A 22,743-nucleotide genomic window follows, 5' to 3' on the forward strand; every position below is an offset into this window, starting at 1 on the left:
ACCCATAAACAAATTGTACTCTGCAGCACAATGCAGACTTCCTTTGTGGGATGTAGCCATTGTGGACAACAGGAAAAGCAGCAATAAAGGCTGGGACCCCAGCAACAGCCTTCTCCAATGGGAAGGAGGGAGGCTCCTTGCCCAGGGACAGGAGAGATTTAAAGGAAGGAGCCCTGGTGGTGCAATATAGTATTGCAGGCTAACTCTGCCCACGGCCAGCAGTTCTGTCCTGACTGGCTCAAGGTTGACTCAGCCTTCCATCCTTCTAAGGTCAGTAAAAGGAGAACCCAAATTGTTGTAAATCGCTTAGAGAGGGCTGTAAAAGCACTGTGAAGTGGTATATAAGTCTTGAGTGCTTATTGCTCTTCCTTTCTTTCTTTCTTCCTTCCTTCCTTCCTTCCTTCCTTCCTTCCTTCCTTCCTTCTCTTCCTTCCTTCCTTCCCTTCTCTCCCTCCTTCCTCCCTTCCATGGTGCGCAGTGGTTAGGAGCAGAATTGCAGGCTAACTTTGCCCACTGCCAGCAGTTTGATCCTGACCAGCTCAAGGTTGACTCAGCCTTCCCTCCTTCTCAGGTTGGTCAACGGAGGATTGTTGGGGCAAGAGGCTGACTCTGTAAACCACTTTGAGAGGGCTGGAAAGCACCATGAAGCGGTATATAAGTCTAAGTGCTATTGCTATTTATTCCTTCCTTCCTTCCTTCCTTCCTTCCTTCCTTCCTTCCTTCCTTCCTTCCTTCCTTCCTTCCTTCTTCTCTCCCTCCTTCCCTCCCTTCCATGGTGCGCAGTGGTTAGAGAGCAGAATTGCAGGCTAACTTTGCCCACTGCCAGCAGTTTGATCCTGACCAGCTCAAGGTTGACTCAGCCTTCCCTCCTTCTCAGGTTGGTCAACGGAGGATTGTTGGGGGCAAGAGGCTGACTCTGTAAACCGCTTAGAGAGGGCTGGAAAGCACCGTGAAGTGGGATATAAGTCTAAGTGCTATTGCTATTTATTCCTTCCTTCCTTCCTTCCTTCCTTCCTTCCTTCCTTCCTTCCTTCCTTCCTTCCTTCCTTCCTTCCTTCCTTCCTTCCTTCCTTCCTTCCTTCCTTCCTCTCTTAATTCCCTTTCTCATTCTCCTTCCAGGTGGCAGCAGTGGTTAAAATGCTGTATTGCAGATTAAGTCTGCCCACTGCTGGCAGTTCGATCCTGACCAGCTCAAGGTTGACTCAGCCTTCCCTCCTTCTCAGGTTGGTCAACGGAGGATTGTTGGGGGCAAGAGGCTGACTCTGTAAACCGCTTTGAGAGGGCTGGAAAGCACTGAATGGCAGTTAAAGTCTAAAGTGCTGTGGCTATTGCTAAGCACAACATTCTCTATTCTCTATCTACGGGGGTTGCCCCACTGTATGACAGTTCAGGTGCCATGTCAACCTCAGCAAAAGAGAAGACGGCAGGAATTGTAGCGTGACACGCCACCTGGAAGGGACTATGCGAGAGAGGGCTTCCTTTGAGTTAAACAAATTCAGCAAGGAATCTGTAGGATAGGACCAGGCTGAGACCAAGAAGGGGTGGGGGGGATCAAACACGTCATCGGTCTCGAGTTCCTTCATGCCCACAAGAGTTCTAAGTAATCCAACCCACTTTGAATTCCTGTGACTCTTGCCTACCGCCAATTTGCTCAGGTTGTTAGTCGTTTGGATTTTTGCAGAAAGCATAAGCTTGCAATAAATCTTAATACTCCGTTGACCTGCCCAGATCTCCTAATTTCCCTGGTGCCTGACGGGATCCTACCTTATCTCTCCGAGCTCAGCGGGGGATTAAGGGCAAGGAAAGACATTCCGTCACCAGGATGGGTTGAAAGCCAGTTCTGCAGCCGCATCCAGGTGAGCAATTCTCATTATTTCTTCCCATTGCCCTGAAAACTTCTCTCTCTCTCTCTTCCTCTCTGTCTGTCTCCCTCTCTCTTTTTCTCTCTCTCCTTTTTCCTTTCCCTGTCCCATTACAGTGAGATTCTGGGGCTCGCATGAACCCTTTTTCCTTCACCCGTGAATCCTTGCTACCCCGTTTCCCCAAAAATACAACCTACCCTGAAAGGAAGCCCTACTTTGATTTTTTACATGGGTGCCCAATTTAAGCCCTACCCGCCAAAATAAGCCCTAATTAAGATCCCGCCTACTCCAGAGTGCCCGGGTAAAAATTAAGCTAAGGTGGGGATGGGAGGATGTAGAGCTGCTCTACTACTTACCTGTGGACAGTTGTAGCCAGGCCTCGCACACTGCAACACCTGCCTTGCCAGCCCATTTTTTTCTGCAGCCAGCAAGGCTGGCAAGACTTTCCTGAAGGCCTCTGGAGCTGATAAGAAAGCTCTGGATCGATCCAGAGCTCTATTGTTGGCTGTAGAGGCCTTCAGGAAAGCCTTGTTGGCCTCAGAAGAAGTTCCTGAAGGCCTCTGGCTGCAAAAAGGAGGCTGGGGGCGACACACACAAGTGAGGTTAGTCAGTGGATGACGTCCCCCCAAAATAGGACCTGGTGGTGTTTTTGTTTTGGTGGCAAAAAAAATATAAGACAGGGTCTTATTTTTGGGGTAGGAGGCCTTCCCTTGAGCAAGGCTGCTGGAACTGGGGTTCCCTTGGTCCATCGACTGCCTTGCTCTTCCAGGGGTTATGAAGCAATCCCTGGTCTTCTCTTTTGGCCCAGAGAATTCTGTCGCCAAAGAATATCCATCCTGCCATTCTTTCACAACAGGCACATGCTGGACTTTGGCAACCTAACCTTCTCTCCGAGGACAAGATCTCTTTTCGAGCTGTGTCTGAGTGCAATTGCCTCTTTCGGTCCATGGCTTAGAGCCACGCTATTTCCTTTTCCTTTTTAAAATAATTTTTTATCAATTTTCTCTTAATGACATTTCTTAGTGCTTGACAAACATCGCGTTGTCTGGGTATTGAATTTGCTTAACAATACAGATTTCCTTCTTACTCTCCGCCCCTTTTTCCCCCAACAGCTGGTAAAATAAGTTCCATGTTTGATAATATTCTGTGTCTTCTTTTTGTTTGATCGTCAATTATAAGTCTATACATTTCTGCACCGTCTAGTATCTTAATTATCTCTTCATCTCTAATTAAGAGCCAGGCTATTTCCATTGGCACCATCTCTCTACTTTCTCCATAGTCAAGGAATGTTTATTTATATGAGCCGCGGTGCAGTGGTTAGAGTGCGGTACTGCAGGCTACTTCTGCTGCCTGATGGCTGCCTGCAATTTGGAAGTTCGAATCTCACCAGGCTCAAAGGTTGACTGAGCCTGCTGTCGTTCCCAGGTCGGTAAAATGAGGACCCAGATTGTTGGGGTGGCAACGTGCTGACTCTGTAAACCGCTTAGAGCGGGCTGTAAAGCACTATAAAGCAGTATATAAGTCTAAGGGCTATTGCTATACTGGCCGCGATGGTGCCATGGTTAGAACGCAGCATTGCAGGAGTTGCCCGCTGCCCGCTGCCAGGAGTTCGATCTTGAAAGAGCTCAAGGTTGACTCAGCCTTCCGTCCTTCCAAGGTCAGTAAAATGAGGACCTGGATTATTGGGGGCAAGAGGCTGACTCTGTAAATTGCTTAGAGAGGGCTATAAAATTGCTGTAAAGCAGTATATAAGTCTTGTTACTCTTCCTTTTCTCCTTCCTTCCTTCCTTCCTTCCTTCCTTCCTTCCTTCCTTCCTTCCTTCCTTCCTTCCTTCCTTCCTTCCTTCCTTCCTTCCCTCCCTCCCTCCCTCCCTCCCTCCCTCCCTCCCTCCCCTTCATGGTACACAGTGGCTAAATTTCTGCATTGCAGGCTAACTCTGCCAACTGCCAGGGGTTCAATTCTGACCGGCTCAAATTGGACTCAGCCTTCCATCCTTCCCAGGTGGGTCAAATGAGGACCCTGATTGTTGGGGGGACAAGAGGCTGACTCTGCAAACCGCTTAGAGACGGCTATAAAGTATTGAGAAGCGGTATATAAGTCTAAGGGCTATTGCTATCCTCCTTTTTATTTCCTTAACCGAATTGCCTTGTTTTCTTCCTGCCCCTGTGCCGGACGGCCTCGTCTTTCTCCATCTTTATTTTTATTTTTTGCATGCTGAAGGAAAGATTTTTCTTAATGCCCAGGACACGTTTTGCCCCTCCGGTTCCATTGGAATGCAAATCTTCCACCCGTGGTCAAGAAAGATTCAGTGGAATATTCATCACTACAATGGAAGCCTTAATGGGCCAAAGGCTGATTATTATTTTTTTTCCTTTTCCTTTTTCCGTGTTTCGGTAGAACTGAGTAGAGGTCTCCCTCGACTTAACAACTGTTCATTTAGTGACCGTTCCAAGTTACAACGGCCCTGAAAACAGTGGCTTGGGTCCTCCCACTTACCGGTCCTGGCAAGCATCCTCAAGGTCAAAAAATTCGGGCGCTTGGCACCCAGCACGGATTTAACAAGGTTTGCAGCAATCCTGGGTTTATGTGACTGCCGTGCGTGAGCCAGCCGGCTTCCAACAAGCAAAGCCGGATTCGCTTAAAGATCCCTATGATTCATGGAACCACTGCAGTGATTCGCTTAACAACGGTGGATTCAATCCGTGGTCCCCTTAATGATTTCTTCCTGCCTTTTTCCCTTCCTTCCTTCAGCTTCTCCCTGCCTTTTCCCTTCCTCCTTTCCGCTTCTCGCCCACTTACCCTGACCAATCGGGCTCTCTTGACCAGGTCATTGAGCTTCCTCAGGGCAGAATTCCGGGGCAGGTTCTGGATGTCCGTGAACAAGTCCTGCTCCTCCAGCTCAAAGAGCCGTCGGTTGTCAGAGATCATCAGGGGCTCCGACCAGAAGGACCCGATGTAGACACGCAGCACTTCGGGGGTGTTGAACACTTTGCCCAGCGACCACATCAGGGCGCCGTAGACCCGCATCAGCTGCTGTGTCTCCACCATGTCGGCCTTGTTCAGGACCACCCGGATCTTGTCCTCGTTGCCCTTGAGGGCCCGGATGGCCTCGGAGAACTCGTCCGAGATCTCCAGCTTGTGGGCGTCAAAGAGCAGGATGATGAGGTCCACACGCTCGGCAAACCACTGGAGCACGGCCGGGAAGTCGTAGCCTGCGGAGGAAAGAAGAGCCTTGCGGAATAAGAGGGTCGTTTCCTACACCCGTTCAAAGCACAAACTCGTTTTTTAATCCCCCCCACTTTTTTCCCCCCATCTCCCAAAGCCTTGTGCGCTCTATTGGAGAGGTCTCCCATCTTGGCCAACTTGAAGACTTGTGGACTTCAACTCCCAGAATTCCTCCCATTCCAGGTCCGTAAGACATAAAGTGGGCAGGGGTGGAGGCCTCTGCTGTAGAGCACTAGGCTTCAGAAGCAGTGGCGGTGTCAGGATTCTGGCAATCGCCCTAATTAAATCATGATTCTCGAGCCAAACTTCAAAAAAACTTCAAAGGATTCATTAGAGGCGACCTACTGGCCCTGCCCTGTATGAAGCCAACTCTGGCCTACGTCATTTACAGTCCCCCATGACCCCATTTTCCCCCTCCCCTCTGGGTGTGTCATAAATCATGGGCTGGGTGTCATCAATCACATTCTCCAATTAAATATATTTATATATTTAATATATTAATATATTTAATATATTAAATATATTCACGGGCAGATACTCCGGTAGTTTAGTTACAATCTTTTAAAGAGAAGAGTTGGAATGTACTTTCGCTTTCAAACTGCTCTTCCAGATTTCCTCCCACCCCCCCCTTTTTTTTCATGGCAACTGTTAAAACAGGCACAGGAATGTTTTATGAGTTGACAGGTGGGTTTCAAATAATCCCACCGCTGGTTTGCAGAAAATGTGAGTGCGCGCGCGCACACAGCTTTTGGGGCCTAGTAAGCCTCCCTGCATTTCCCTGGGAGCCAAAACGGGGCACGTGGTCAGAAGATTGAAAAAAAAGACGAATAAAAAAGTGAAAAACAAAAAAGAGAGAAAAGGGCGTGCGACGCCTTCTTGTGGAAGTGTGGAAAGGACCGTGGGGTGGATTGGAGATAGGGGATGTCATATACCAGAAGTCTCCAAACTTGGCAACTTTAAGACTTGTGGGACTTCAACTCCCAGAATTCTCCAGCCAGCTTTTCTGGGAGTTGAAGTCCATGAAGATCTTAAAAGTGTCCAAGGTTGGAGACCCCTGATCTGAAAAGCTTGTTGATCTGGCTCAGGTTATAGCCATCAGTGGGCTCTTCGACGGCCCCTCAGCTTGGTGGTTTTCTTGCAGATGTTTTATTACCCAACTGGGCAACATCTTCAGTCTAGAAGGGAAAGAGGTTTGGGGAGGGGAGGAAGAGGAAGAGGAGGAGGAAGAGGAGGGCAATGAATTGTTGATGGTCTTCAAGCTAGCTGAAGAACTCTGGGAGTTGAAGTGCACGCTTCTTAAAGCAGGCTGGCTGGGGGATTCTAGTTGAAGCCCCCCCCCCCCATATCAAAGCAGCCTGGCTGGGGGATTCTGGGAGCTGAAGTCCACAAGTCTTAAAAGATGCTGGCTGGGGGATTCTGGGAGCTGAAGTCCACAAGTCTTTCTTTTTTTCCCCACGTTTTTTTTTTTTAAATTTCAATATACTATGCTATACTAAAATATATGATATATCGATGCCATGCTGTTAACGTATTGTTGTGTATGTGTAGATTGAAGTCCACAAGTCTTAAAGTTGCCAAGTTTGGGGACCCCTGTCGTATATCCTTCCCTCTCTGGGCTCCACACATACCCCCCGCTTTGCACCACTCAGGTGAGCCTGAAGAGTTAACCAGCCCCGAGCAAAAGAGGAATCAAGATGTTAGCTCAACTTGATGGAGCCAACACACACGTTCCTCGGCGTCTGTTTTAAAAAACCCAGAGCCAACTTTTGTTTAGACAGAGCAAAAGTGTGTGTGTGGGGGGGAAGGAAACATCCAGCAAGACGTGTTCTGGTACAGTTCCTTCCCCCCTCGCACCAACCTGGATGGATACCCCCTTCCTGTCCCATGAAGCAGATTTTCCATGGATGTGGGCCTGGCCTCCTTCCCTCCCTCCGCTGCTGGAGCCGAGCCACCAGCCTTGCCTGCCTCTTGGCAGCCGAAGTTCAGAGGGCCTGCTTCACAGCACCAAAAAAGGAAGCCGACTCCTTCCAGAGGAAAGTTTGAGCCAAGAGCCTCATTGTTCTGACCGATTAAAGAAAAACTCATAAAGATGGGAGATCTCAATAAGAGGCTGAGGGGGGTTGGAAGGGGTTGGCCGGGCAGCAGCCTTATCTCAGTCCACCAAAAGGATTCTCGAGCCTGGAAGGGAAGCGGAGGTCGAGAAAGGTCCCGTAAATCATTGGCATGTGTTTGGCTTCAGCTGGAAAAACCTGGATTCTTCCCCTTGCAAGATTGAGATCTCTGGAATGAAGCAGGAAACTTCCTAACCGGGGGGGGGGACAATCGATTGGTGGGACGGGTTGGTTCCAGAAATGGTGGGTGTTCCAACCCTGGAGGTTTTTAAGAAAAGTATGGCCAATCTAGAGAAAAGAAGGACTAGAGGGGGTGACACGATAGCAGTCTTCCAGTGTTTGAGGGGGCTGCCACAAAGAAGAAGGGGTCAAATGATTCTCCAAAGCACCAAAGAAAGCAGGACAAAAAAAAAAAACCATGGATGGAAACTAATCAAGGAGAGAAGCAACTTGGAATGAAGGAGGAAAAAAAAAGTGACTTTATACGTTTTGATAAAGTCTTTTTAAACTTGATACATCTTTCGTAAGGCCAGATCTGGAATATTTTGCAACCAGGTTTGGTCACCACGTTACAAAATAGATGTTGAGACTTTTGGAAAAAAAAGCGCAGAGAAGAGCAACTAGGATGATTAAAGGCCTGGAGACTGAAACATATTTATTTATTATTTTATTTATTTATTTGATTTGCCAATTGTTTACAGGATAATAAGTACAAGTGTATACATAGTTGTGAATACATGAAATGGGTACATATAAGAAAAATAAAAGAAGAATAAGAGAAACAATAGGACAGGGACGGTAGGCACGTTGGTGCGCTTATGCACGCCCCCTACAGGCCTCTTAGGAAAGGGGTGAGGTCAATAGTAGACAGTCTAAGGTTAAAGTTTTTGGGGTTTGGGGAAGAAACCACAGAGTCAGGTGGAGTATTCCAGACATTGACCACTCTATTGCTGAAGTCGTATTTCCTGCAATCAAGTTTGGTGCGGTTTACTTTGAGTTTGTATCTATTGTGTGCTCTTGTGTTGTTATGGTTGAAGCTGAAGTATTCATTGACAGGTAGGACATTGCAATGTATGATTTTATATACCATGCTTAAATCAGACCGAAGGCAGCGTAATTCAAGGTTTTCTAGTTCTAGAATTTCAAGTCTGGTGGCATAAGGTATTCTACAGCGAGTAGAAGAGTGGAGAACTCTTCTTGTGAAATATTTCTGGACTTTCTCAATTGTGTTAATATCAGATACGTAATGAGGGTTCCAGACTGATGAACTGTATTCGAGTATTGGTCTAGCAAATGTTGAGGAACGGTGGCAGGATTTGGGTTTGGCTAGTCTGGAGAAAAGTAGGACTACAGGGGACCTGATAATAGTATACTAGATAATAGGTAATTCCAGTGTTTGAGGGGCTGCCCCAAAGAAGAGGGAGTCAAGCTATTCTCCAAAGCCCCTGAGGGCAGGACAAGAAGCAACGGATGGAAACGGATCAAGGAGAGAAGCAACCTTGAATTAAGGAGAAACTGCCTAATAGGGAGGACAATGAACCAGTGGAACTGCTGGCCACCAGAAGTTGTAGGGGCTTTATCCCTGGAGGTTTTTAAGAGGAGACTGGACAGCCACTTGTCTCCAATTGTATAAGGTCTCCTGCTTGAGCAGGGGGCTGGACTAGAAGACCTCCAAGGTCCCTTCCAGCTCTATTCCGATTGATTGATTGATTGATTGATTGAGAGGTTGGCACCTCTGGGTGTGTGTGCAGTGTGTTGTTTGTTCTCTCCTCACTACTCAAAAGATAAAATCCAAGCTGACTCATGCTGTTGGAACTTCGAGGGGAGGAAAGGGGAGCCTAAGGATGAAAATCAGAGTTTCCAAGAAGGAAAGAAGGAGCTGCTCTTTTAGCAAATGAACATTTCTGGATTCAGGAGTCTCCACTGCAGGAAACGGAGAGCACAGCCACTCAGGCTTTGTCGTCAGCCGTGGCGTTTCCTTTCGACTTTTAAAAAATGGCAGGATCTCTAGGTAGGCAGGAATGCGAGGATATTTATTGTTTTAACATTCCTTGCACCATGGCAAGGTTCCAAAGGAAACCTGGTTTGGCTGCAGTATTCGCATTGTGGCCAGCCCCCCCCCCAAGAGCTCACACTGCGGTGGGGGGGGCTGACCCGCTCCCAATGCCAGTCCTCTGGGGGGCAGAAAGTTTTGGACTCCAGACAGTTCCAAGCTGCACGAAGCAGGAAGATTTGGCCTGGGGGGGAAACCGAGGAAGGATAGCTGGAAAGTAATTGTATGCTGGAAAATGTGGGTTTTTTTTTTTTTTTACTTTTTCTTCACTCGTATAATAGGAAGAGGAGGAGGGGCAAATACAGATCGTCCTTGACTTGTGACCACAAAGGAGCACAACATTCCTGAGTGAAGCAGTTGTTAAGTGAGTTTTGCCCCATGTTACGACCTTCTTTGCCACCGTTGCTAAGTGAATCACTGCAGTTGTGGCTTTCCTGCAAAATTCCCTTGTCAGCAGGTCGCAAAAGGAGATCCCAGGACCCCTGCATGACCACTGCGACCATCGTAAATACAAGTCAGTCGCCAAACATTTGAATTTTGATCACGCGACGAGCTGCAATGTCATAAGCGTGAAAAAGGGGTCCTAATTCGCTTTTTTTCAGTGCTGTTGTAACTTGGGTCACTAAATGAACCCTTGTAAGTTGACAGCCGCCTTTAAGGCTTCTAAATGGATGGGACGGAAACTTGCCAAGGAAAAATATTTAGTCTTAAAGAAAAAGAAAAAAAACTCGAAGGTTTGGACCCTTCCCACAAGATAAAAATATTGAGGGATGAAAAAAGAAAACTAGGACACACAGTAATTGTACGTAACAGTATATAACTTTGTGCAAAAATTTATCAACAGAGACTTGCCAAGCACATTAGGACTGACTGAAAACAGTTACAAAAGTTTATAATAGGACGCAGCTGGTTTATAAAAGACAGAGGTTAAATTAAAACAAAAAACGACAAAGCCAACTATTAAGAAATGGCTGAGCTCAGCCAGACAGATTTCTTTTGATTTCTGCAACGCTGACATTTGTGCTTCAATGTCTCCCCTGTTGAAATTTGGGCACAACGTCACTAATGTGTGTAAGAATGACTGGGTCAAAGTCACCCAGCTGGCTTCCATGCCTAAGGCAGGACTAGAACTCCCAGTCTCCTGGTGATTGGCCCAAAGTTATCCATTCAGCTTCCATGCCTAAGGAGGGACTAGAACTCCCAGTCTCCTGGTGATTGGCCCAAAGTTATCCATTCAGCTTCCATGTCTAAGGAGGGACTAGAACTCCCAGTCTCCTGGTGATTGGCCCAAAGTCACCCAGTCAGCTTCCATGCCTAAGGAGGGACTAGAACTCCCAGTCTCCTAGTGATTGGCCCAAAGTCACCCAGTCAGCTTCCATGCCTAAGGAGGGACTAGAACTCCCAGTCTCCTAGTGATTGGCCCAAAGTCACCCAGTCAGCTTCCATGTCTAAGGAGGGACTAGAACTCCCAGTCTCCTGGTGATTGGGCCAAAGTTATCCATTCAGCTTCCATGTCTAAGGAGGGACTAGAACTCCCAGTCTCCTAGTGATTGGCCCAAAGTTACCCAGTCAGCTTCCATGCCTAAGGAGGGACTAGAACTCCCAGTCTCCTGGTGATTGGCCCAAAGTTATCCATTCAGCTTCCATGCCTAAGGAGGGACTAGAACTCCCAGTCTCCTAGTGATTGGCCCAAAGTTACCCATTCAGCTTCCATGCCTAAGGAGGGACTAGAACTCCCAGTCTCCTAGTGATTGGCCCAAAGTCACCCAGTCAGCTTCCATGCCTAAGGAGGGACTAGAACTCCCAGTCTCCTGGTGATTGGCCCAAAGTTATCCATTCAGCTTCCATGCCTAAGGAGGGACTAGAACTCCCAGTCTCCTGGTGATTGGCCCAAAGTTATCCATTCAGCTTCCATGCCTAAGGAGGGACTAGAACTCCCAGTCTCCTAGTGATTGGCCCAAAGTCACCCAGTCAGCTTCCATGCCTAAGGAGGGACTAGAACTCCCAGTCTCCTGGTGATTGGCCCAAAGTTATCCATTCAGCTTCCATGCCTGAGGGACTAGAACTCCCAGTCTCCTAGTGATTGGCCCAAAGTTATCCATTCAGCTTCCATGCCTAAGGAGGGACTAGAACTCCCAGTCTCCTGGTGATTGGCCCAAAGTCATCCATTCAGCTTCCATGCCTAAGGAGGGACTAGAACTCCCAGTCTCCTAGTGATTGGCCCAAAGTCACCCAGTCAGCTTCCATGCCTAAGGAGGGATTAGAACTCCCAGTCTCCTAGTGATTGGCCCAAAGTCACCCAGTCAGCTTCCATGTCTAAGGAGGGACTAGAACTCCCAGTCTCCTGGTGATTGGCCCAAAGTCACCCAGTCAGCTTCCATGTCTAAAGAGGGACTAGAACTCCCAGTCTCCTGGTGATTGGCCCAAAGTTATCCATTCAGCTTCCCTGCCTAAGGAGGGACTAGAACTCCCAGTCTCCTGGTGATTGGCCCAAAGTTACCCAGTCAGCTTCCATGCCTAAGGCGGGACTAGAACTCCCAGTCTCCTGGTGATTGGCCCAAAGTTATCCATTCAGCTTCCATGTCTAAGGAGGGACTAGAACTCCCAGTCTCCTGGTGATTGGCCCAAAGTTATCCATTCAGCTTCCATGCCTAAGAAGGGACTAGAACTCCCAGTCTCCTAGTGATTGGCCCAAAGTTATCCATTCAGCTTCCATGCCTAAGGAGGGACTAGAACTCCCAGTCTCCTGGTGATTGGCCCAAAGTTATCCATTCAGCTTCCATGTCTAAGGAGGGACTAGAACTCCCAGTCTGCTGGTGATTGGCCCAAAGTCACCCAGTCAGTTTCTATGCCTAAGGTGGAACTAGAACTCACTGTCTTCTGCTTTCTAACCAGGTGCCTTCCCCACTCGACTAATGCATTGTAATTTTATTTGTCTTGATCAAGCAGCATTATTGGGGTGCTGTTTATTTTTCCCGTATGGGCCTGTTCTCCTGTTCTCTCAACTGATGGAACTATTTTGAAATTCTAGATTTCCTGTTTGATTTGGGAAGGACACACTGGATGCCCCATAAGATAAGCAAGTCAGGTTCCAGGGTGCAGGGAGCGTTCAGGTGATAACCAGAACAAGGTTGGGAAAGACAGAAGATTAATGGACGTGAAACAAAAGGTGAAACAGATCTCGCCTCATTTAGGAGAGGTGCCCAGTGATGAATTCCTTTGCAAATAGAAAACTCTCTGCATCTCTCAGGTTTTACCTGTTGAATTTGGGCTGAACATACGGCTGTTCACATGCCGATAGCGTGTCCTCAGATGGCATTTTGAGGCGTACGGGGAGGTTTTCTGTGCACGCGAGGATCCAAATACCTTTGACAGACGGCAAGGCTTCAGGGGAATGGGCGGGCAAGAGGTGGATCTGGCATGTATCGACTCGTAAAAAGGGATTCGTTCTCGTTCTTAGGAAGCCCATGCCTGGGTCCCTAACCGTACAGGTGAAGGAGCCAATAAATAGGGCAGTTGGCAGGCAGGCCCAGGCTGGCAAACCTGTGGCAGGCCTTTTGTGCTTCCTTGGTAGACAATAACGTTGCAATCCATAGTGGGGGACGAATATGTGGGTAGGTGAGGAGGGAGGGGTTCATCCTGTTCTACAGACCACAGAGGGTGCAGCTCAGTGAAATCGTACAGTAAAAATACCACTGAGTTACAGGAAAAAGAGAGAGAGAGGAAGAGAGAGAGGAAGAGAGGAGAGAGGGAGGGAGAGAGAGAGCAAGAGAGAGGAAGAGTGGAAGAGAGAGGGAGAGGAGAGGAGAGAGAGAGAGAGAGAGAGAGAGAGGAGAGAGAGAGAGAGAGAGAGAGAGGAAGAGTGGAAGAGAGAGAGGGAGAGGGAGGGAGAGGGAGGGAGAGAGAGAGAGAGAGGAAGAAAGAGACAGAGGGGAGAGGGAGAGACAGAGAGAGAGAGAGAGAGAGAGAGAGAGGAAGAGAGAGAGAGAGAGAGGAAGAAAGAGAGAGAGGGAGAGACAGAGAGAGAGACAGACAGAGAGAGACAGAGAGAGACAGAGAGAGAGAGGAAGAGTGGAAGAGAGAGAGGAGAGGGAGGGAGAGGGAGTGCAAGAGAGAGAGAGAGGAAGAGAGGAGAGAGGGAGAGAGAGAGAGAGGAAGAGTGGAAGAGAGAGGAAGAAAGTGGACAGAGGGGGGAGGGGAGGGAGGAGAGAGAAGAAGAAACAGAAAAGAGAGAAGAGAGGAAGGGAGAGGGAGGGAGGGAAGAGAGAGAAAGAGACAGAGGGAGAGACAGAGGGAGAGAAGAGAGAGAGAGAGAGAGAAGAGTGGAAGAGGGAGAGGAGAGGGAGAGAGAGAGAGAGAGAGAAAGAGAGACAGAGGGAGAGACAGAGGGAGAGATAGACACAGACACAGGCACAGAGAGACAGAGAGAGAACGAGAGACAGACAGACAGACAGACAGAGACCGAGACACACAGAGATATTTTTACCAAGTCAAATTCAGGACAAGCTATCCCATCTTTATCATAAGTAACTCAAGGTGGCGAATGTACAAAATACTCCTTCCTCCTATTTTTCTCACAACAACCTGTAAGCTTGGATTGGGCTGAGAGTGTGTGACTTGCCCAACTGGCTTTCATGCCCAACGCAGAACTAGAACTCACCGTCTCCTGGTGAGTGTATAATTTTGGGGAAGTTAATAAAAGGGCAGAATCAGATATCAGGGAGTCAGGCGGGACGCCCCTTTATTTATTTATTTCTTTAGTTTTATTTAGTCAAGCCCTGAGCATGGGACCATGCCTCGCCCACACTCGTTTCCTAGTAACGAGCTTTGCAGCGATGCATCAGGCGTCTTGCCCTGAGAACAACCTCTTCCTCCTCTGCTTTTGGCACGTACGAGACATTCTCCTGGCACGGAGCTGGCAGGGCACCAGGCCTGCGTTTTCCCATGGAGCAGGGGGTCTCCAACCTTGGCACCTTTAAGGCTTGTGGACTTCAACTCCCAGCTTCGCCGGCTGAGGAATTCTGGGAGTTGAAGTCCACGAGTCTTAAAGGTGCCAAGGTTGGAGATAGTGGTGGGATTCAAATTTTTTTTACTACTGGCTCTGTGGCTTGGTGGGCGTGGCATTTTTATTTAAAAAAATGATAATGCACCGGTCAGGAGCCCTCAGTACAGGGGTGGGATTCTACCAGTTCTGTCCACCTTTGTAGAACCGGTAGCTCTGAAGAACAGCAGACATAGAACCAGTTCTATGTCTGCTGCTGTTTTGGCCCACCCACCTGCCCAGGTTCTTACCTGACCTTTATTTTTGACTTTTTCAACCGCAGCTGCTTTGCGCGACACAGCTGCAGTTCAAAAAGCAGGAAAAAAGGGCTTTTCCCACCGCTGCGCACTTGCACGCAGAGCTGCACAGCTGTCTGGGCAGCTCAGCAGGTCGTACATTGCACTCGCGCCATGCTCTGCTGTTGGGCCCACCCCATACTAAGCTCGGGGCTCCCATGCTCGCTTTTATCCCCCTGCTTTTGAAGCGCAACTGCTTTGCGTGGGACATCCGATTGCCACTCCCGGCAGCTGCTGAAGCGACCGGGAGAGTCCAAGATTGCAGGAGGCGAGTCGGAAAGCCTCTGCAAAGTGCGCAGTGCACGTTTGGCGTGTGCGTGCGTGCAAATCGTGCACGCGCGCACACAAAGCGTGCCCACCAAGCTACGCCCACCGAACCGGTGGTAAAAATATTTGAAACGCACCACTGGCCTGCTTGACGGAGGAAGCTGCTCTTTAAATACCAGAGTGGACGTGTGCCTCTTGCCAAGAAAGCAAGGGGAAACTCTCGTCCATGAGGATGCAAATTCCTGGCAAGCGGTCGCGATAAACAAGACCAAAATTGACCAGCGAGCTGTCCTTCCCTGCCTCTGCAGCCCGGGGTGGGGCCACGTCCAGATTCTCAGCATACTTTTAGCCTGAAATCTGGAGATAAGCGTCTCTACGGGGCTTCCTAGGAGAGGGAAGAGGCCGGAGAGGAACACTCCAACCCAACCCTCCGAGAGAGGGAACTTGGGGTTCCAAGGGGAGGGGAGAGTAGAGGAATGTGAACATCCGAGGGAAGGTCAATATATCCCATTTTGTCCGCATGGGGGAAACAGGGTGGAACCTGTTGGCTTCGTGGTCCAGGACAGCTTCTTCCCTGGAATCTCCTTACAGAAACGCAAGACAAGAAACATCGGATGGAAACTAACCAAGGAGAGGAGCAACCTGGAGTTAAGGAAATGGGATAGGGTCTTCTGCCTTAGCAGGGGGTTAGACTAGAAGACCTCCAAGGTCCCTTCCAACTCTTCTAATAATTCTGATCATAATTCTAATTCTAATCATTCTAATTCTAATAATTCTAATTCTAATAATTTTAATCATTCTAATTCTAATCATTCTAATTCCAATTCCAATTCTAATTCTATTCAGTTCTATTATTCTATTCTATGGAGAAACTTCCTAAGAGTAAGAACAATGAACCAGTGGAACAACTTGCCTCCAGAAGTTGTAGATGCTCTATCACTGGAGGTTTTTAAGAAGAAATGGACAGCCATTTTGTCTGAAATGGTATAAAGCAGCGGTCACCAACTGGCGGGCCGTGAGAAAATTTTGGTGGGCCGCAGAGAAATCTCACCCCCAGAGCATCCCCACAAAGCAATTACTCCAGGCAGCGCAGAAACACAAGGCTGCTCAGCCCACATGGCCCGCAGAAACCCTCCCTGCCCACTCGCTCCTTACTGGGCAAACTTGCCTGCTAAATTGCTATTTTTCCTTTTTCTGACCATCATCTGTTCTGCTGTGCTGGAAGATTTAGATTAGCTAGGAAGCAGGAAATGGTTGGATTTCTTGCTTTCTAGCTAGTCTTTAGATCTTCAGCTCTGCTTTTAAGCACAGCCAAACCTCCCTTAGGACTGAAGGTTTGCTTGCAAGCAAATTCAGTGCAGACTCACAGCAAGCAAATTTGAGAGACTGAGCTAGCCAATGGCAGATAGATAGATCACTGAATGATTCTGTGAGCAACCCAATCTGCCTGCTTTGCCTGATTTTGGGTAAAAGTTGCTCTTTTTTATAAAAAAAAATTCAATATTTACATGCATGGTGTGTTGTGAGTTAATTTTGTGAGTTTGCTTGCAAGCAAATTTTATGTGACAGACTGAGCTAGCCAATGGCAGATAGATAGATCTCTGAATGAATCTGTGATTCTGTGAGCAACTCAATCTGCCTGCCTGCTTTGCCTGATTTTGGGTAAAAGTTGCTCTTTTTTTATAAAAAAAAAAATCAATATTTACATACATGGTGTGTTGTGAGTTTATTTTGTGAGTTTACTTGTTAGCAAATTTTATGGGTTTGCTTGCAAGCAAATTTTATGTGACAGACTCAGGTAGCAGATTGCAGAATGGTAGATCTCTGAATGAATCTGTGATTCTATGAGCAACTCAATCTGCCTGCCTGCTTTGCCTGATTTTGGGTAAAAGTTGCTCTTTTTAAATAAAAAAAATCAATATTTGTATAAATATTGATAATATTTACATAAGAGCCATGCTCAGCCAGTCACATGACCACCAAGCCACACCCACAAATTAGGTCACGCCCACAGAACCGATTAGTGGTCCCTGGGATCTAAAATTATGAGTTTGGTGGTCCCTGAGGTCCAAAAGGTTGGCGACCCCTGGTATAAAGTCTCCTGCCTGAGCGGTGGGTTGGACTGCAAGACCTCCAAGGTCCCTTCCAACTCTATTCTGATTGATTGACCGAAAGACCTTCGCAACCCCTGGCAGCTTATAACCTGTTTTCTTTTTTTGAATTTCAGGGGTGCAAAGTGCTCCTCCTTGGTTATTTGCTTAGAACAGCAGAAAAGAAAAGAAAACAACAACAGTGGTCAGTGATCCAGAAATTTACTTCGAAATGGGAGAAATTCTAATTAGGGCAGACATGGAAATAGTCGTGTTTGAAGGTGATGGGACCACACCCCACTTTTTCTTCCAAGCTAGCTTGCTGCAGACGGGGCGCAACAAAAAACGCCGTGAGAAGTGCACCAAGCTGGGAGGGAGCACCCAGCCCTGAGGCTGGCCTCGTCTCCGGGGAACGTGTGCGTTTCCACAGCCTGTTCCCACAAACCATGTCCTTTGGCAGCCTTCCACCTTTATCCTTGCGCCTTGAGGAAGCTGCTAGATGGCCGGAGGAGGATGGAAAGAAACGCTAATAGATATACCAGCTTGTTCCAACTGGCTGTCTTTTGGATTTATAGACAGGTTCTCCAGTCATCCAGGTTATGGTTCTCCCAAAGGTGCTTTTTTTTTTCAAGAGGCAACTAATGGACTTTCTGGGGTTTTTTTATTTTTATTTTTCTGAGCTGGAGAAGCTTCTTGGAGGAGAAGCAAAACAGCTTCAAAGGAAAAAATTAATCAGAAAGTCCAGATGCCTCTTGGAACAAAAAAAAAAAATCACCTTTGGGTCTTTTAGGTTTGTTAAGCTATGGTTCCCAGTGGATGCGGCCAGTTTTGGGAAGGCAGGTGGCATCTTGGCTCAACAACGGTTGGAGCAGAGGGAATGGGATGGATGGAAGTGGAACAAGCACAGGTGAAAATGAGACACAAAGGTAACCTTAAGGTCTGTCTAGAAAGAGCGCAAAGAAGTTGCAAGGGAGATGATTAGGGGACTGGAGGTTACAACACGTGGCAAACCATTGCAGGAATTGGGTATGTCCGGTTTGATGAAAAGAAGAACTAGGGGGTGACATGATGGTGGTCTTCCAATATTTGAAGGGCTGCCCCAAAGAAGAGGGAGTTAAGCTATTCTCCAAAGCAGGGGTCTCCAACCTTGGCAACTTTAAGACTTGTGGACTTCAACTCCCAGAGTTCCTCAGCCAGCTTTGCTGGCTGAGGAACTCTGGGAGTTGAAGTCCACTAGTCTTAAAGTTGCCAAGGTTGGAGACCCCTGCTCCAAAGCACTAGAAGGAAGGACAAGAAGCAACGGATGGAAATTAAGCAAGGAGAAAAGCAACCCGAAACTAAGGAGAAATTACCTCCAGAAGTTGTGAATTCTCCAACACGGGAAGTTTTTAAGAAGAGATTGGACAACCATTTCTCTGAAATGGGATAGGGTTTCCTGCCTAAGAAGGGGGGGGTTGGACTAGAAGACCTCCAAGGTCCCTTCCAACTGTGTTATCCCAACTTCTACCTTTGCTTCAATTCACCAGCCCTTCCTGGTACCCTCCCTAGCCTCTATGCAGTTTCCCTGTCTATTGATAAACCTCCTTCTGTTACCTATATTTTTTATTTATTTCCTGCCTTTATTATTTTTATAAATAATTCCAAAACAGGGAACACAAACACCGCTCCTTCCTCCTCCTATTTCCCCCACAACAACTACTCTGTGAGGTCATTGGGTGGAGAGAGATCGGCTCAAAGTCGCACAGCTAGCTTTTGTGACTAAGATGGGACTAGAATTCATCGTTTCCTGGTGATTGGCCCAGAGTCACTCAGTTGACTTCCATGTCTAAGGTGGGACTAGAACTCACCATCTCCTGGTGATTGGCCCAAAGTCACCCAGTTGACTTCCATGTCTAAGGTGGGCCTAGAATTCATCGTTTCCTGGTGATTGGCCCAGAGTCACTCAGCTGACTTTCAAGCCTAAGGCGGGACTAGAACTCACCATCTCCTGGTGATTGGCCCAAAGTCACCCAGTTGACTTCCATGTCTAAGGTGGGCTTAGAATTCACCATCTCCTGGTGATTGGCCCAAAGTCACCCAGTTGACTTCCATGTCTAAGGTGGGCCTAGGACTCACCATCTCCTGGTGATTGGCCCAAAGTCACCCAGTTGACTTCCATGTCTAAGGTGGGCCTAGAACTCACCATCTCCTGGTGATTGGCCCAAAGTCACCCAGTTGGCTTTCATATCAAAGGTGGGTCTAGAACTCACCATCTCCTGGTGATTGGCCCAAAGTCACCCAGTTGACTACCATGTCTAAGGTGGGCCTAGAACTCACCATCTCCTGGTGATTGGCCCAAAGTCACCCAGTTGACTACCATGTCTAAGGTGGGCCTAGAACTCACCGTCTCCTGGTGATTGGGCCCAAAGTCACCCAGTCAGATTTCATGTCTAAGGCGGGACTAGAACTCACTGTCTCCTAGCTTCTAGCTTAGTGCTTTCAACACTAGACCTCTGTCCTAACTGCTCTTGTAAATCTGTATCCACTATTCATTTCTGACTTTTCTCAGAAAACTGTTGGGTGACTCACAAACCGAGGAGACACTTAGTACCTTTAAATATTCTGCTTGCTCCTTGGCGTACAACTGGTGTAAAACAAGTTTAACATCCCAACACGGTCAGTCACAACACTGTATTATATTTCTCTTAAAAGGGTCATTTTATATTCCTCCTGGAAAGCTTAAGTTAACAAACAAGGAACTGGACAATTGAAGCAGCAGCTGATGTAAAGATTAGGCTGAATGTTTACTCAGCTCTGATTTATGTGCAGTTAGTTTCCTTCCCTGGGCAAATCTATATTGCTCCAAGCAGAACATAAACAGAAAGTGAGCGAGCAAAAAAAAAAGAGACTTAACCATCACTGCATCCAATGGATTTCGTTAATGCAACAAACATGCCACTCGTGACGTGCTGAAACAAGTAAACATTTCATTTTTAGCTTATTCTCGCTTGCTTCCATTAATTCTTTTTTTTTTTTTTCCAAAACGGGATGACCCTACCCATAACTCTTGGCAGGCTCAAAACCTGAAACGGCCACAGCTAGAACATAGGTGTACTTGTTCGCTCCACTTGAAGTTATTATTCTGTTATTGTGCTTGAGCAGGGGGATGGACTAGAAGACCTCCAAAGTCCCTTCCATTTCTGTTATTCTGTTATTATTAAAACGATTCCGTGGGTAAAAAAAAATAAAAAATCACATCGGGTAAGGAAATATTTAGTAAAGGCGGGTATGAAGCTGCTGCAAAGGCTGTTTTGAGTGGGAACAGAATGTGCAAGGGAGAGAAAGGGACTCCACAGAGAGACGAGGCTCTGAGGTGGGCTATTCACATTCCCAGAGATGTCAAGAACACTCCAGACATGTGTGAATTAGTGGAGAAGGAGAGAAGGCCAAACATATTTGCAGGATGGATGGGTTCTCAAGCTTCGGAGGCCCAGGGATTTTGTTCAAGAACCAGTGACCATTCAGATACAACTTTACTACAACTCTGAAGACTGCTGTGAGTTGAGGTTCTAAAAGGTTCTAAAAGTTCCTCATCCCGAAGCTAAAGAGGAGGAGGAGGAGGAGGAGGAGGAGGAGGAGGAGGAGGAGGAGGAGGAGGAGGAGGAGGAGGAGGAGGAGGAGGAAGGGAAGAAGGAGAAGGAGAAGAAGAAAGTGGAGGAAGAGGAGAAAGAAGAAGGAGAAAGAGAAAGGGAAGAAGGAGAAGGAGGAGGAGGAGAGAGAGGAGGAGGAGGAAGAAGAGAAAAGGAAGAAGGAGAAGAGAGAGGAGGAGGAAGAGGAAGGAGAAAGGAAAAAGGGAAGAATGAGAAGGAGGAGGAGAAAGTAGGAGGAGAAAGGAGAAAGGGAAAAAGGAGGAGGAGGAGAAGGAGTGCTAGAAAGGAGGGGAATTTATGGAGAAAAAGGGGATATATACTCTGTGTGTGTGTGTGTGTGTATAGATATAGATATAGATATAGATATAGATATAGATATACTGTGTTTCTCATATAATAAGGCCAGGTCTTTTTTTTTTTTTTTGAGCCCCGAAAAAATGGCTAGGCCATCTTTTGGGGGGTGACTTAATTCCCCCTCTTTGCATCTTCAGGCGGGCTTGGATGTTGACCTCGGCATTGGTGGGGCACTTCATATCGGGGTCAACGCAGGCAGCACCATATCCGGGTGTGCAACAAAAGTACTTCCTAACGGCAAGCCCCCCCACCATTCCCCCCCATTTTGCATGTTTTAATATAGGCCTTAATTTGGGGGGAGGGGCTTAATTTCATTTCATGCCTATAAAACATGCTGGGACTTCCTATTGGGGGAGGCCGTATTGTTGGAGAAACAGGGTAGATATAGATATAGATATAGATATAGATTATAGATTATAGATTATAGATTATAGATTATAGATATAGATATAGATACATACAGAAAATGAATACAATCACATGTAATTCTGCTTCTGGCTCATTGTGGAAGGTCTCTGCCTTACATAGCTTGGCAAATCTTGGTCTAAATCAAATATGACTTAGCACGTCAAGAGTTGGGAACGACAGGAGCTGCAATTCTAAACCACGTCGAGGGCCACAGATGTCCCAGCCCTGAACTGGACAGCCTTGGATTTTTATTCCAGGGACAGATTGCTTGGAACCTTGACGACTGGCCTTGAACCCCAACATCTCAAGGGTGAAGAAAAGGCACGTTCTCCAATGGGGACAGGAGGAACCTGGGCAGGTTCCCACCACCTTCTACCTTACCTCGGCTCACCCGCTGCTTAGCTCCTGACAGGATCCCCGGTGTGTCGATAAGGCTGATGCTTTCGAGCACCTGGTTGGGCAAGTGAGCGCACATAAACCTACAGAGAAAGAAAAGCATGGAGTCAAATTCCATTTGTTCCGTTTTATTCAAAGCCTCTGAGCCGCCTAGACTCTAGAGCAGGGAGGCGTCAAACTCAAGGCCCCGGTGTGTATGTGGATGCGGCCTGCAGCTCGGGAGCCCGTTTTCGCTGGCAGAGCGCTCAGTCCACCACAGGAGCCCCCCCGACACGAGTGACATCAAGCTGTCCATGGCCACCCCAGCCACGCCCACCCAGGCCCCCTGAGGTCAAACTCAACCCTGATGCGGCCCTCAATGAAATCTGAGGTTGACCCCCTCCTGCTCTAGAGTCACCGTTGACGAGATGGGTGGCATACAATTTGGATACCCTGTTTCCCTGAGAATAAGACCCAACCGGAAAATAAGCCCTAGCACGATTTTTCCCAGGATGCTCGTAATATAAGCCCTACCCTGAAAGTAAGTCCCAGTTAAGATTGTCAGCCCGATGGATGCATTTGGAACTGTATTTCCCTGAAAATAAGCCCCAGTTAAGATTGCTAGCCAGAGGGGTGCATTTAGACCTGTATTTTCCCCAGAATAAGACCCAACCGGAAAATAAGCCCTAGCATGATTTTTCCAGGTTGCTCATAATATAAGCCCTTCCCCGAAAATAAGCCCGTTAAGATTGTCAACCAGACGAATGGATTTGGAATCGTATTTTCCCCCAAAATAAGACCTGACCAGAAAATAAGCCCTAATGCATTTTTGGGAGCAAAAATTAATATCAGACCTGGTCTTATTTTCAGGGAAACACGGTCGTTAAACAAACAAACAAACAAACAAATACTAAATAAATGAATGAATAAATACTAAATAAGTCAATAAATAAACTTCATCCTTCACCCCAAGGTTTAGATCGGCCCCCACTTTCTTTTGCAAAAGTCCTGAAGGGATGGTTCTGCCAATG

The 22,743-nt window shown here is 47.4% G+C and overlaps 1 protein-coding gene across 1 annotated transcript in view; it reads right to left on the bottom strand.

Moving 5' to 3' along the window:
- The window catches only part of EHD2 (EH domain containing 2), a 37,048-nt gene that overhangs the window by 8,631 nt on the left and 5,674 nt on the right, over positions 1–22,743 (bottom strand). Inside the window, exons 2-3 of the mRNA XM_087971201.1 lie at positions 21,719–21,816; positions 4,663–5,075 (exon numbers count right to left, since the gene is read on the bottom strand). Of these exons, the coding sequence (XP_087827327.1) occupies positions 4,663–5,075; positions 21,719–21,816 (511 nt within the window). The remainder of the gene's footprint in view (positions 1–4,662; positions 5,076–21,718; positions 21,817–22,743) is intronic.

The sequence above is a fragment of the Notechis scutatus genome, chromosome 8, assembly GCF_049901735.1.
Source record: "Notechis scutatus isolate UNSWTSFEM ecotype Mainland chromosome 8, rNotScu1.2, whole genome shotgun sequence".
NCBI lineage: Eukaryota > Metazoa > Chordata > Lepidosauria > Squamata > Elapidae > Notechis > Notechis scutatus.